Genomic DNA, 15,010 nt, shown 5'->3' on the forward strand with positions numbered 1-15,010 from the left:
CCAGCCTGTTAGTCTTCTCCACAAGCACAATGCAACCATGCTTCATACTCTCATTTCTTTTAGAATCTGACAGTTTATAAGGGAAATGTGTGTTGTGCGTTTGTGTGTGTGGAGAATGCAAGTCAAGCCAACCTAGGGGGGGGGCGGTTATGTGCTAAACAATAAAGCAATTTCTAAAATGCCTGTTCCTTCCCATGTCATTTTAAGATGCCTGTGGTACCTGTGGCCCTCCAGATTTTACTGGATTCAAACTCCCATCAACCCCAGCCAGCAAAGCCAGTGATAAAGCATGAAGGGAGTTGTACTTGTAGGTGGTCTTGCACAGAAGCATTTGCCAAATTAAGAGTAGTCCTCAGAACGAATGCAGCCCTTTCCAAATATCAAATTAAAGGCTGTTTTCTATGAAATGCCAAATTTGCATAACACAAATGCAGAAACTGTTGACACAACATGGACTACAGTAGATTATTATTCTGAAATGATTATTTTGAAATGCTGTTTTTGGAAGGGTGAATTACAGCAGGTAATTCTTCTGTCCATCTCTGAATAAATATGTTTGTATTTAAAAGGTAATGGGCTCGCAATTAATCGAGCTGTCTGCCAGCTGATGAGAACCTGTGCTTCACCCCCTCCCCTTTTATGGATTTTGGACTCCAAGCCATCCCTCTCCCGTTTTGTGCTATTAGCCTAAACTGCATTTGCCTTCAACTTAAGACCACTTTGCTATGCAGCACAGAGGGCTCCTGTCCTATAGATCTATACTGTACTGATATAGATATATAGGCCCAAAGCCCTCCTGGGAATGTGGAACTGGCAATTTCATGTGCTGGATCCTGGCCAGTTGGAGTGGATGTTCCAACAGTGACTGAGGTTGGCTTTGTGCATCATGACAGAATTAAAATGCTAGTATTGGCCTTGCACTGTGCTTCTTGCATGCAAAGCTTCGCAAAAGTGAAGTGACCATGGTGCTTTGCTGTCAGGAGACTGTCTCCTTCACTCCCTTTGTGGGCTATGCCGGAGATGCCTTCCCTTCCTGCTTTGTTAACACACAAGGTGGTTTCAATTGGCCTGGAGTTACTTCTGGAGACTCTTAATTTCCTCCTGAAATAGACTGAGGAAAGGACTGCTTTTCCCAAGCAAGTTGTGCCCCCTTATCTTAAAGCAAAGCAAAGGCAGAGTTAATTCCTAGTCTCCAAGTGTGATATCTTCTTAGGCATAAGATGAGAGAGAAGCCTAAGGGAAGGAGCAGCTGTTAGTACAGCCTTGGATATTTGCCCCAAAGCACTCAAAAAACCTCCATTATTGTGCATAGACAGTCAACTTGTGGATCAAAACTGGAGGGAGGGGGTAGGGTGGTAAAGCAGTGAAGAGGCTCACAAACCCAGCCATACTCTCCCCATCCACTTCCCTATCAGCTCCCAAGCTTGTATCAGGCTAACAGACGTATCTGGATGTATATTACGCACTGTGACCATGCAAAGCATTTCAGATCCGTCTCCTTTGAAAGTGAAGAGGAAAACCCCCACTGCCATTCAGATCCATTGGAATACATTTCCAACCTCAGTCTACAGGATCAGTGCCAGCCAAAGCCCAATTGCCACATTTCCTCAAGCTCTTCATATCTCTCCCATCCCCCTGAAAATAGCAGGCAGCTTCTTAAGCCTGCTCTGATTTGCAGGGGAGGGAAGGAGAAAATTGGCCTCTTTGCCACGTTTGTCTCCATGAAAGGGTGTCCTGCGTGGTTAATTTGAGCACTCCCACACACTCCTGTTAAGGCTTGAGTTAGAAAATCTGCCACTGCAATGTACAGTACATGGTTAGGGGGGGAAAGAGCAAGCCTGAACTAAGAAGAAGAAAAAATGATTCAACCCTAATCCATTAAGGGGCTTTGCTTTCTCTCCCGTACATTGTATGCAAAAAATACTCTTTAAATGGCTCAATAACTTGTTTGAGAAGATGCAGGACAGGCAGGGCTATGTGTACACTGCTCTAAAAGTATTAGAACTCCGCATCTTGGCAATCTAAATTCTGCACCAAGATAGACAAGGTTCTGCAGTCTGCACAGCAGATGGCAATTGAGCAAGCATGCACACCATTTCTTTTCTTTTGCACAATATATTCTGCCTTTGCTGGCCGAGGAGGAAATAAGGAACTACACATAGCACTACCCCACCACTAGTCCTACCCTAAATCCACCCCCTCCTCCTCTCAACCACTGAAACCTTGTACAACTCTGTCTTCCAAACTGTCCCTAGGCATTGCCCACACTTTCAAACATATCAAAGCAACAGGGGCTAGAAATTTGCTCTTGAATTACTGAAGGTTGACTTCCACATGGCTTACAACAATCTGCACTTTCTCCTGCGCTCCCTCATTATTGCAGTGCACACAGAGCCCTGCACGTAAAGAGGAGAGAAATTATCTCTCAGCCCCAAGTGCCATGACTATTTTATGAAATCCAAGCCACTATGAATGACAGCAGTGCCACAAGAGCAGATCCCAAATGGGGCAGCCATTGTAAGCCTTAACTTTGGGCAGACCCCCCAGGGAAAGTACCAGTACCTTCCTTGCACACATACCTGCTTTAAGCTGCCTTGTAAATCCTACAAGTGCCTACAAAGGCATAAGGAAAAATCGAAGAGAGCTGGACATTTTTCTGCAAAAGGCTCAGCTGCACAACAGTCTTGACCTACCAAGTGGCAGGGTAGTGGCCTCCATCTCCTGGGCCAGCCAATGGTACATATAATCAAGAAGATTCTGGGAAAACCCTCTGCGGATGAGTGCCATGTTAAGCAGGCCAGCAACTTTTAGACTTGCGCGCTCTCTCTCTCTCTCTCTCTCTCTCTCACACACACACACACATGTTAGCGCACCAGACACACAAGCCCCACACAAAATTTGGCACACAAGCCTTATGTTTCTGAACATTTTCAAGTCCTTGGAGAGCAGTTTATTTTAATGGAGAGTTAGGAGGTTTTTCCCTGATAGAAATCATAGCAAACACCAAATGTTTCCTGTAGCATGAGAAATGGGAGCATGTGCATGGAGCTGAATATTCACACCACCGCTAAGCGATTACGCTGGGATGAGCGGGTGTCAACACTGCTGGATTGTTGCACAGAGAGATCACCACCATCAACCAACACTGACTTTTCACTGCTTTCACCATGAGGGGGTTCAGGGAAAGCAGCCATGGTAAAAATGTAATGAGAGACAATTTGCATATACCGTTGAGTCTTTGGGGGGAGGGGGGGTGGCCATAAAAATAGCTCTGTCTCTCTTTTTTTGTATGAAGTCCTTAAAGTTTTTTCCTTTAAGATCTGAGACTTTGCATAAGCATCATTACGCTTCCCACTACTATGGCCTGTTGAGCCATTCCCCCCTCGGTGCAATCCAAGACAACGGCTTACGCCTCTGTGACTGGCTAGCGCTCCTGAGAGATGCAGCCTTGCTAGCCAACAGGAACGGGCGATTTGCTAGGCCCTCCTCCTCTTGGCCAACTGCTTCCCGTAGTGGATGCCACAGCTGGGTGTGATGCAGACAGGAGCCTCATGCAATGCTGAGGCTCGAAAGGAAAGGGCATCTGTGGATGACTTGCTCTTAAGTAGAACCCATGAGCTACAGCAAAGTGCGGAGAGACATAAGCCGGCAGCAGCTTACGTTTTCCTCTAAGGAAATCCAGCTGGGCGCAGCCATTTCCTCCTCCGAAAGGGGCAGGAGAGTTTTCAGTGGTAAAGAGACTAGCTGTGCAATAAGAAAAGTGCATTGAATGGTAGCTTTAAAACCAGATTAAAGTATCAAGTTTGCCACGCAGCTGGAGGAAGGGTCAGGCTCCGGCAGCCTCAGGCTTCACATTCACGCTCTCACACCAGTCCGGTAGCCCGACAGGAGAAGAGCCTGGAGTCTCCTGTCCTGACAGGGACATCGCAGTTGTCTTAACAGAGCAAGCTCTCTCTCTCTCTCTCTCTCTCCCCCTGGCCCCACTGGCCATCTCTGGGCGCCACTCTTGGTATCGCTGTCACCGGAATTCATAAATGGGTGCGCTGTACTCTGGGACATGAGTCAAATTCAGAGACTGATACCTGAGGAGACAAGCAAAGAGGATTTTAATGATATAAAGGTAAAGGGACCCCTGACCATTAGGTCCAGTCGTGACCGACTCTGGGGTTGCGCGCTCATCTCGCATTATTGGCCGAGGGAGCCGGCGTATAGCTTCCAGGTCATGTGGCCAGCATGACAAAGCCGCTTCTGGCAAACCAGAGCAGCACATGGAAACGCCGTTTACCTTCCCGCTATAGCGGTTCCTATTTATCTACTTGCATTTTGACGTGCTTTCGAACTGCTAGGTTGGCAGGAGCTGGGACCAAGCAACGGGAGCTCACCCCGTCACAGGGATTCGAACCGCCGACCTTCTGATCAGCAAGCCCTAGGCTCTGTGGTTTAACCACAGCGCCACCTGGGTCCTATAGTCTACCCCTTATTCTGCTTGATGAGGGCAACAGTTTTCAAACCGTAACACCCGGGAACTTGCTGCCACACTGCAACAGCACTCTTGCCTAGTTTTGACATACTGGCTTATTCAGAAGATGGTAACCATGGGTTCCTGGTTTCATTGCTTGCACCATGAAGGAAGGAGCACCATGTGCAGGCAAGAGGCTCATTCATATCTCCGCTTATTAGGCCAATACTGTATGAGATTGTCTGAACATGACCAACATGTAGATTGCCTTGGCACAGTGTCTTAAGCAGTCCCAGTTCAGCTGAGCCAAGCAGTAAAGTTGCAGTGAGCAACCTTCAGCTACTGAGCCCCTATTAAGCATGCCAGGCCTCCCCATTTGGCTCAAACCACTGGAGAGGTAAACCCACAGGGCCAAATTGAAGAGGAAGAATTGGGTGCACTCCCAATTCTTCATTTCCAGCACTGGTAGAATCTGGTGCCCTTTTCTCCTCTTGCCTGTTTCATTAAGACCTGCCTTTATTGAGCTGTGTTTCCAAGGAATGCCCTCAGCTCTGCTGGAGGGCATTATAGCCAGACCCCATATGCAGATAGACTCTGTATGTGGGCAACCACAAGTAGAAGACATTCTTTATTCTTTATTCTATTGCCTGTTATACACAGAACCTAGGAGATGTTTCTAACTCCCATGTTTGTTCAAGAAAGCAGTCTCTCCTTGGTGGAGACGGTTCAGTGGCCGTTGTCTAATGCTTAGGTGTCGCATAAAGTGACTCTTTTTGCATTAGCAGCAAGAAAGTTTAGAAGGAGGGATTGGACAAAATAGCAGTAAATTGTAAGGAATATTCAGAGGTCTAAATTGAAATGCACTGTATGTGGTTGTGAAAGCTCCTCATTTATAGGCTCACGTGCAATACATGATTCTAGTTGTTTAAGCAAAGGTTTTGTATTGTATTTTATATTGTTTGTGTCATGGCCTTCGGCTACCACAATAAAGTTATTGAGCTTCGTGCCCTTTTCTCTTGTCCTGAAGAATAAAAGAAAGTCCTCCAGCCAGTGCTCCACAGAGGCAGCCCCTTACCATTCTGAACTCCTGTGATAGTAATAGCCTTCTATAGATGCTGCAGATTTCTGGAAGCATATGTAATAGAACCCAGCAAAGGAAGCGCCGCTGATGTCTTTGATGGTGTGATCAGGGACCAGGAACTGTTCCTGCACAAGAGTTAACAAAATTTTGAAAAGCTAGAAGGGAGCTGGGATAGTTTTTTTCACTGTAGCAAATGTCTGTTGGAGATTTTTCTACAGAAAAATAGAACACCCCCCCCCAAAAAAACCCCACACTGGTCTGTTATAGCGTTCATTAGGCACCAGCCCCTAGTTATGTGTTTGCCTGCACATACAGCACAGCTCACACTGGGTTTACTAAAGCTAATACATTCAAACATGCTTTCTTTTTCTTCTCTTTGAAATTTAAACAGCGCAAGGGAACTGAATGCAACTGAGCTGCCAGTGATGAAGATATTCATAAATATTCCAATATAAATAATTTCAAAGTAAATGGCACTTAACACACGTTAAGTATTACTTTACTATAATCTTTTCATCAAATATTTCTGTTCATCTACTTTTAACTATGAACAAAAAATTGAGATATTGGTACAGCAAGTGAAAGCACAAAGTATTTTTGTAGGGAAAAATTCTGGGGAAATTTCAGGGTCAAACTCCACAAATTTTCTTCACGGGGCACTACAACCCTGCAGCCTGACTGCATCAAAGGGGACATAAGAGTGCTGCTGTTCTGCTCTTGTTCTCTGCAATGCTCTGGACTTGGGGCCAAGAGAGAACAAGGACTACACTGGAGGTGCGGGGGGCTTCTTCCTTCCTTGTAGGGTCCTGTGCAGAAAGCCTGACTGTGTAATACAAGCTGATTCCTGTACTGCAGAGGGTTGGATTGGATGATCCTCCCCCTCCCAACTCTATAATTCTATAGTGCATGCTGCCACTGCACAATATACTGAGGAATTTCAGAGATGTTTGCTCTCCCTGCTGGATGTGGAGGAGGAAGGAAACCTTGTGTTATCCTTCCATCCTGCCTGCAGCAACCCAATTAGGCAGCAAGACCAAATAAGATAGATTACCCTACGCCTCCTAGGGGTGTGCCTGCGCTAAGTGAGTTAGACCAGGCTTCCTCAACCTCAGCCCTCCAGATGTTTTTGGCCTACAACTCCCATGATCCCCAGCTAGCAAGACCAGTGGTCAGGGATTATGGGAATTGTAGTCTCAAAACATCTGGAGGGCCAAGGTTGAGGAAGCCTGAGTTAGACTGTCACACAGGCCCTCTAGCAACACACCCTATGTGAATGCACACGAAGAACTTACCTTCCACCTCATAAAGACAAAGTCATCGTTCTTCAGATCCTCATAATCAAAGTCATCAGAGTTAAATGTTTTTGCGTACTGGTAAAAGGCTGGGAACTTCCCCTAGAAGCAAAAGGGACACACAGTGCTTACAATTCCGGAGGAAAGATGTGTGCTGCATGACTCCAGACAAGTTCAAAGACCTGCCAAGCTAATCACCACCAGCCAGACCCTGGATACCACCCGCTAAAGGAATCAATTTCCAGAGAAGGATGCCAAAGTTCCCTGATCCACCCTCTCTATTTGCTGATCATGGCAGAATTGCAATCTTTGCCACAAAACCCAGCCTTCTGCGTGCAGCTACAAACTCAGCCTCAGTCACGCCAAACAGCTGGGATGCAGCGACATCACAGCCTTCCTCAAAAAGGCGGGCAGTAAGAACAAAAAATAACACTAAAATTAGAGCTATGCAATTATGTGTCATTTCTTTTAAGAGTTGCTCTTTGTCAATTTCCTTCTGTCTTTAGCTAGTGCAGACACATCTGGTCAGAAGTTGTCCAGAACCTGCTGCCAATTTCTACCCTAGAGACCGGAGGAAAAAAACACCAAACAAACCACCAACCAAGATCACCAAGAGAAGTCGCTCAGTTGAAGTCCTAATTCAGCCAAACTAAGGCCCAACACTGTCCAGAGGGGTGTAGTTCTCACTGAGCTGGTGAGAAGCATACCACCTCAAACTGCCAGGGACTCTTCCTCTATCCTTAAAACACATTCCTTCTTGTAGAAAGGGAACAAATTAGGGAGAAGACTAAATAAGAACCCTTCTTTCCAGTACTTAGATGGAGGGAATTTGCCATCTGACTATGTGAGCCTGCACCTGCGGCCTGAAGTGGCACAGCCCAGGCACATAGGTAGGCCAAGGAACTCACCCAATGTTTACGATCCACATCTTCATCTGCGTCCCACTTCCGCGTTAAAAACGGGTGCTTTTTACTAATTATTTCCCCTTCAAAGAAAGTCGTAAGGGTTGGATATTCCTGCAAGTGAACAAAGCAAGAACATGATGAGCACATACAACCCTCCCAGGCAAGTTTCCTTACCTTAGCAAGGACGTTAGGAGAGGGCTTTGTAAACTTCTAAGGAAAGAAACACACAGAACATCGGTTTTGGCCTAAAGTACTCTGCCTCAAGCACATACCTCCGTAAGGCCTTTAATCTTCAAGTATCCACAGAGATAGGAGTTCTCCATGTCCACGTGCTGGAAGACAAAGTAGAAAACCGCCCATGACTTTGTGCCCAGTTAAAGAACAACCAGCACACCAACAAACTCAAGTGGTACTAATGCACCACTTGCTGTTCCTAGTGTCTCAATGTGAACTGAGGGAAGGCACTAGGAGTTTCTTTAATCTATGCATCCTATTTCCCACAGTGGCCATCTCCAGAAAGCCCACAAACAGAACTTGCAGACAACATCCCTCTTCCATTGTTACTCTCCATCAGCTGGTATTCAGAGGTATCCTGCCCCTGCACAGCTCTCATGTCCCACATCTATGAATACATCTAATTCCAGGTAAAGGTAAAGGGGCCCCTGACCATCAGGTCCAGTCGTGTCCGACTCTGGGGTTGCAGCGCTCATCTCGCTCTATAGGCCGAGGGAGCCAGCGTTTGTCCGCAGACAGCTTCCGGGTCATGTGGCCAGCATGACAAAGCCGCTTCTGGCGAACCAGAGCGGCACACTCTGGTCCCACATCTATGAATACATCTAATTCCAAGCATGTACCTAATTCAAATTTGGGTGATAGGATACAAGTTGCTTGCTGCTCCTACAGAACCACTGGGATCCCCCACTCAAAGAAACCCTTCAGAATGAGAGAACAGTGAAGCCTCTCAGCCAGCTTTTTAAAGGCAATTTTTGAACAATACTACTTGTTTCCAAGCAACAGCAGGTTTGGATCCATTTTCATTTGCTTGGGAACCATCCCTACAAGGACAGGGATACCAAGTGTTCTGGATATGAGCATCAGCTTTCTAGATACCCATGAAATTTCCAGTCCTCCTTGGAGATGCCACAGCACTAAAACAAGTTATCCTGCTTCCCCATGGCTTTCATTACTCTGGAAATGGAGAATGGGGTAGAGGACAGTTCTTTGGCTTCCAAGGAAGTGGCAGCAGAGCTAGGAAACTGACTCATTCTACTGATTTACAGGCTGCCACACTGACTACACACAGACTCACTGAGATGGCTCAGGAAAAGGATGAGTCAAGGCAACAGGAGACACTTTCTGTCCTCTCCACTCAGTCTTGCAACTTACAAGTTCTCCTTGCCTTAGAAGATGCCTATTAACTTGACCCTTCCATTCAGATTTTTGCTCCTTGTCTCTGCCTCTCAAAATGGACAGGGGGCTGGAACAGACCTCCTGTGATGAAATATTACAATATTTGGGGCTGTTTAGTTTAGAAAAAAAGTTTGGGGGGACATGATACAGGAGTAAGGATCATTGCTGTGACATTTCGGGCATCTTTTATGCTGAGAGGTCTATTCAGCTTAATTGTTTTCAAGATGATGAATCATATTGTATTGTTTTTACAGTATTTTATGTTTTACTTTGCCTGTATATGTTGTTGTACATCACCTTGATTTTATATGAGAGGGCAGTTTATAAATTTTTTTAATCAATAAGCCATAGAAGCAACAGAACTGGAAAGTACTGAACATAAAAACATAATTTGACCTGTTGACAAATATAGCACTGGTTGCAATGAAAAACAATGGCCAGTGAGTGCTATTCGCGGCGCCTGACCTTAAGACTGTGACTCTGCTTAGCCCCCCACCCCACCCCACCCTGAGAGCAGTCTGAAGTCACACTACCACAGCTCTCTAACTGAAACAATAGTACTGTATTGTTTGTCTGGATCTAAGCACTGCACATGAGACACATACAGTCATACTTCAAACCCTTTGGAGGAAGAGAACAGCACATGTGTAATCTAATAACAGAAGAACTGAATCTGCTGTATCAGACCAAAGGATCACTAGTCCTAGCATTCCATCTTTAACTGTGGCAAGCCAGAGAACTCTAGGAAACTCACAAGCAGGGTTTGGCCATCCCCAGTTTGAGTCTGGTGGCTTGTACTGAGACATGAACTGTGTGGAGTGGTGGAAATGTGACAGCAATTCAGAAAGGCCAAAGTAGATTCCTCCACAGAATCATTGTGGGTGGCAATACCAGGCCCTAAGAGTAATTTTGTCCTGGCAACATGCTACTGTCCCCTTGATCATTCAACATCAAAAGAGGAAACTTCCCCAAAATGAGGGGATTGGTAAAAAAGAAATTGAATGGGAAAGTCAAGAGGGTCAAATTACCTCCAAATGTTTGGGAGTTGTTTAAGACCACAATATTAGAAGCTCCTCTATACCACAAATCTAGAAATGTATCACCCAGGGCCAAGAGAATGCCTGCGTGCTTAACGAGCACTGCTAAAAAAGCTATGGAGGCAGGAATGCATCCTTTAGAACATGGAAGTTTTGTCCAAATGAAGAGAATAGAAAGGAATATAAACTTTGGCAAAATAAATACAAGCAGATAATAAGGGATGTACAGTAAAAGGAAAGAATTTGAGGAGCACATGTAAGTGTTCATAAGATAATGCTAGATGCCTCTGATTCAAGATGAGCAAGTATGTCTTCTACAAGGGTTAAGTCATGTCTCACTAACCTTTTAGAGTTCTTTAAGAGTGTCAACAAGCACACAGAGATGATCCAATTGACACTGCATACTTTCAAAAAGCTTTTGACAAAGTACTTCACCAAAGATTCTCGAATAAGCTTGGCAGGCACTGAATTAGAAGAGAAGAGGTCTTCTTGAGGATCAGTAACTGGTTAAGAAATAGGAATCAGAGAGTAGGAATAAGAGTAGGAATAAATGGATGGATCTCCTAATGGAGTATATATAACGTGGAGGTCCCTCAAGGATTGCTATTGGGACCTGTGATTTTTAACTTGTTCAGGAAAAAAAATCTAGAGTTAGAAATGAATTTGCAGATGATACCAAATTGTCCATGGTGGTTAAAACAAGAAGGAATTGCAGATAACACCAATAAGATATTTCCAAACTGAGTGAATGGGCAGTAAAACAGTAAAAGCAATTCCATGTAAAAAAAGCAAATTGGAGCAAAAATCCCTTCATTTGACATATAATGCCAGTGCCGCTATGCAAATATATGATGATGCAGCCATACTTGGAATACTGTGTACAGTTCTGGTCATCTCACCTCAAGGAGGATATTGTAGAACTGGAAAAGGTTTAGAAATGGACAACCAAAATGATCAAGGGGATGGAGTGATTCCCTTCTGAGGAATGGTTCCAACACTAGGGGATCTTTAGTTTTGAGAAAAGGTGATTAAGAAGAGACATGACAGAAGTGTATAAAATTATGCATGGCATTGAGAAAATGGATGGAGGTAATACTAACACCCAGGAATATCCAAGAAAGCCGAATGTTGGGAGATTCAGGACAGACAAAGGGAAGTAATTTTTCCACATAGCACATAGTAAACTATGGAATTCACTCACACAAGAGGCAGTGAGGGACACAATGTGGATGGTTTTAAAAGAGGATTAGACAAATTAATGAAGCATAAGGCTATCAGTGGTGCTAGACACAATGGCTGGGTTTTGCCTTCACTGTTGAAGGCAGTATTTCTCTGAATACCAGTTGTTAGGAATCACAGGCAGGGACAGGGATGTTACACTCAGCTCCTGCTTTCAGGCTTCCCATGGAGATATCTCCACATCCACCGAGTTCAGCAATATCTGCACTGATTGGTTGTGGCTCTCCAGAATTTCAGACAGGGGTTTTTCACAGCCCTACCTAGAGATGCTGGGTATCGAATCTGGGTGCCTTTACACATAGATAGAACATGTGCCCTACCGCTTAGCTGCAGGCTAAGAGAGAACCAGTTCTCGCTTACCACCACCTAGTGAGCATATAGCAAGAACGAGATGCAAGGCAAAAGATTTGTACCTCACAGTGTATGTAGTCTTATACAGTACACGTCTATTCAGAAGTTAAGTTCCACTGACTTCATTGGAACCCAAAGGTGACATGTGGGTGAGTGACCAGAGCCGCGTGCCAGTGGGTATAGCCTAAAGTGAGAATGGGTAAGGGCTATTCACACATCTTGTCACTAAAGAAACAGAGAGCTTATTTATTTTATTTCAACAATTTATATATTGCTTAATACCAAGATCTCCAGGTGATGTACAAGGTTACCAAAAATAGAGAGAACAGAACAGAGATAAATTTAACCATAAAAACTCCAAGCCACGGAGGACTATTAGCAGTGGCTTCCTTGAAGAATGCATTTATTGGGCGGTGCTCTAGATATCCCGAGTTAAATGTGTAACGGGTACCCTAGTATCACTTCCAGCCCCATTACTCTTTCAACTACTGTGCTTCCTCAGCCATTTTACCTCTTGCAGTACCAAGTGACAAAGACCTTTTCAAGCTCCCTGACTTCGGTAATTAAAATCTCAATTTCAGTGTGAGGGAGGGAGGGAGAAGACTGCCCCTCTACCCATCCTAATAGCAGCAAAATACTGTAGAATTTCCAGAAGGAAGACAAAGGGCTGACACATCTTTCTTTAATAACCTAGTCTACAACTGTATGCTTGGGAACAAGCACTCCCGCTGGGACAATGCTCCTGGGCAAGGCTGTCTGTGAAGGATGGCAGCCCACCCCCTAAGGTAAGAGGGAGAGGCTCTGTATCTCATGCAGCGAGGGCAGGAGAGAGTACAGCTGGGTGGGGCCAGAAGAAGGGTCCTTCAGTGGCTACACCCAAATTATGGGGCAATTCACTTGCAAAGTGTGTCCGCCCTCCTTTCCTGTTTTTGTCAGCCACTGAAGACATTTTTATTCTGACAGGATTTTATTTGATGAAGCTTTAGGATTTTTAAAACTGTTGACCCAGTCTTTGGGGAGATTTTTAAAAAACAAAATCATAACATGTTGCAAGCCACCCTGAATGGAAGTTAACTGGGAGCATTATAGGCAAACTGAACTGCAATTCATTTGGGAGCACACTGTTATTGCTAGCATATGAAGCTAAATTATAAAATACTTTAATAAAACTGAAAAATAAACCACCACCACACCAGCAGAGCTGCTGGGTGAGAGGGAGGTTTCATTCTTTCTGATGTGGCAGAGGGCAGTAGGTGCATCACAGCTGCGCTAGTGACATGTGAGCAGCCCTCTTGAATCAGACCAAAGTTGCATTGTATCTGGCTCCTGTTTCTCACAGTGACCAACTAGATGCCTCTGGGAAGCCCACAAGAATGAGTACACTCTCCCCAATCATGTTCCTCAGCACTCTGAACTTAATGACACATCTCTTCTGATACCGGAGATAGTACACAGTCATAAGCAATAGCCACTGACAGCCTTAACCTCCACCAACTTATCCAAGCCTAAACCATGCAATTTAGTGGCAATCACTACATCTTGTGGGAGCAGATCCTAGTCTAACTATGTGCTGTGTGAACAAGTCCTTTCTTTCATCTGTCCTGAATCTTCAAACATCCCGTTTGACAGTCCCAACAACACGAGAGAAACCTATTTCTATTTAGCACTCAGCTTTGCTTCTGCCTCTGTGAAGAAGCTGTGAAGAAGCTATGCCAGGCAGTGAGAGCAGAAAAGCTGCACATGAAGAAATCTGTTAGAGGCAGCCAAGCTCGATAAAATGCAAGCCATGCAAAGTGACAAAAAGGGAGAAAATCTCAAAACCCAGATGCATCAGGCAAGTGGCCCATCTAGTCCAGCATCCTACCGGTATTCTCGCAGTAGCTCGGCAGAAGTCTATAAGAAGCCTGCAAGGAGGGCCTAAATGCCACAGCACTCTCCCCATCGGCGATTCCCAGCCGCTCGTACGGAGACACACTGCCTCCAACAGCAGAGGCAGAACATTTTGGACAATGCCCATTGACAAGCCTTATCCTCCTTCCTAAGTGCACCTAGCCTCTTTTCAAATGCCTCTTTTCAAACGCCACCCAGGCTGGCAGCTGTCATGGCAACCAGTGGCAGTGAGTTCAACTGGTTAAACTCTGCTGCTCCTGCTGCATGAAGAAACCCTTCCTCCTATCTGCCACAAGCCAACAAAACTCCATTTGAAGAAGCCGGTTGCCGAGTCCTAAGAACGCCAAGAAGAGCCTGCAGTGCATCTAGTCCTCAGCGCCCTGTCCTCGTACAGAAGAAGAGCCAGAGGTAAACCAGGTCTTCAGCATCCTGTGGGCCAACTAGATGCCCATTACAGGGAAGACCGCAAGCAGGACCCCAGCGCAAGAGCCCCTCCTGAAGCTTCCAGCAGCTGGTATTGGCGAGCATTTGTAGCTAGCCACCGATGGTCCCTCTCCTCTGTGAATCTGCCTGACCCTCTTTAGAAGCCAGAGAAGGGAAGCAGGTGCAGGGGGCGATACTACTACAGCAGGGCTGTCAACTTGAAAAAATAAATAAATGGGGGGGGGGGAAATAAGCGTTGCCCCATATCACACACATCATTTGAATGAATTTCGGGGGGGGGATAGCTCCGTCAACTATTTCATTGGGGGGGGGGCGAAGGGACCTCGGCCACCTAGGCATTCTCCTCAAACAACCACACAGGGCTGGCTAAGCGAGCCCCGTCTTCGGCCTGCTGGCTGCCGCTGCCTCCTGAGGCAGGGAGTTCCGTAGTTCCACTCCTAGTGGGGGGGGAGAGAGAGGTATGTGGGGTTGGGTTGGGGCGGCGCTGCCTGCCTGCCTGCCTCTCTCCGGTCGCGGTGCTGACCTGGACGACCACCTCCACCTCGTAGGCGTTGCCCTTGGAGCGCTGCTGCCCGCGGAATTTGGCGCCGCTGTAGAGGCGGCTGGTGCTGACGCCGGGCTGCGCCGTGTTGATGGGCGGCGGCGGCTCAAGGCGGGCGGCGGACGAGGCTCCTCCCGGGGCCTCCGGAGGGCAGCGGCAGGCGCTCCGCACCGGCATCTCGGGCGGGTCCCCCGGCGCCAGCGCGGCGCGGGCAGCGGGCAGCGAGCACCGTCCTCGCCTTCCTCCTCTCGCCCGGCCGGCTTGCCTCCGAAGCGGCTCGGCCTGACTCGGCCTCTTTCTGGTTTCCCCTCAGAGCCCTTTCCTCCCCCTCAGCGGCGTCGCCGCCGCCTCCTCTTCCTCC

The 15,010-nt window shown here is 46.4% G+C and overlaps 1 protein-coding gene across 1 annotated transcript; it reads right to left on the reverse strand.

Annotated features, from left to right (window-relative positions):
• Positions 1–2,879: 2,879 nt before the first annotated feature.
• Positions 2,880–14,995, reverse strand: GID4 (GID complex subunit 4 homolog). The gene is made up of 6 exons (XM_035131043.2): positions 14,632–14,995; positions 8,010–8,069; positions 7,741–7,848; positions 6,833–6,934; positions 5,535–5,665; positions 2,880–4,082 (listed from the first exon to the last, which is right to left on the reverse strand). The coding sequence occupies exons 1-6, from the start codon at positions 14,824–14,826 to the stop codon at positions 4,019–4,021; spliced, it is 660 nt and encodes a 219-aa protein (XP_034986934.1). The 5' UTR covers positions 14,827–14,995; the 3' UTR covers positions 2,880–4,018.
• Positions 14,996–15,010: the final 15 nt, after the last annotated feature.

Source organism: Zootoca vivipara, chromosome 14 (genome assembly GCF_963506605.1).
Source record: "Zootoca vivipara chromosome 14, rZooViv1.1, whole genome shotgun sequence".
Taxonomy (NCBI): domain Eukaryota; kingdom Metazoa; phylum Chordata; class Lepidosauria; order Squamata; family Lacertidae; genus Zootoca; species Zootoca vivipara.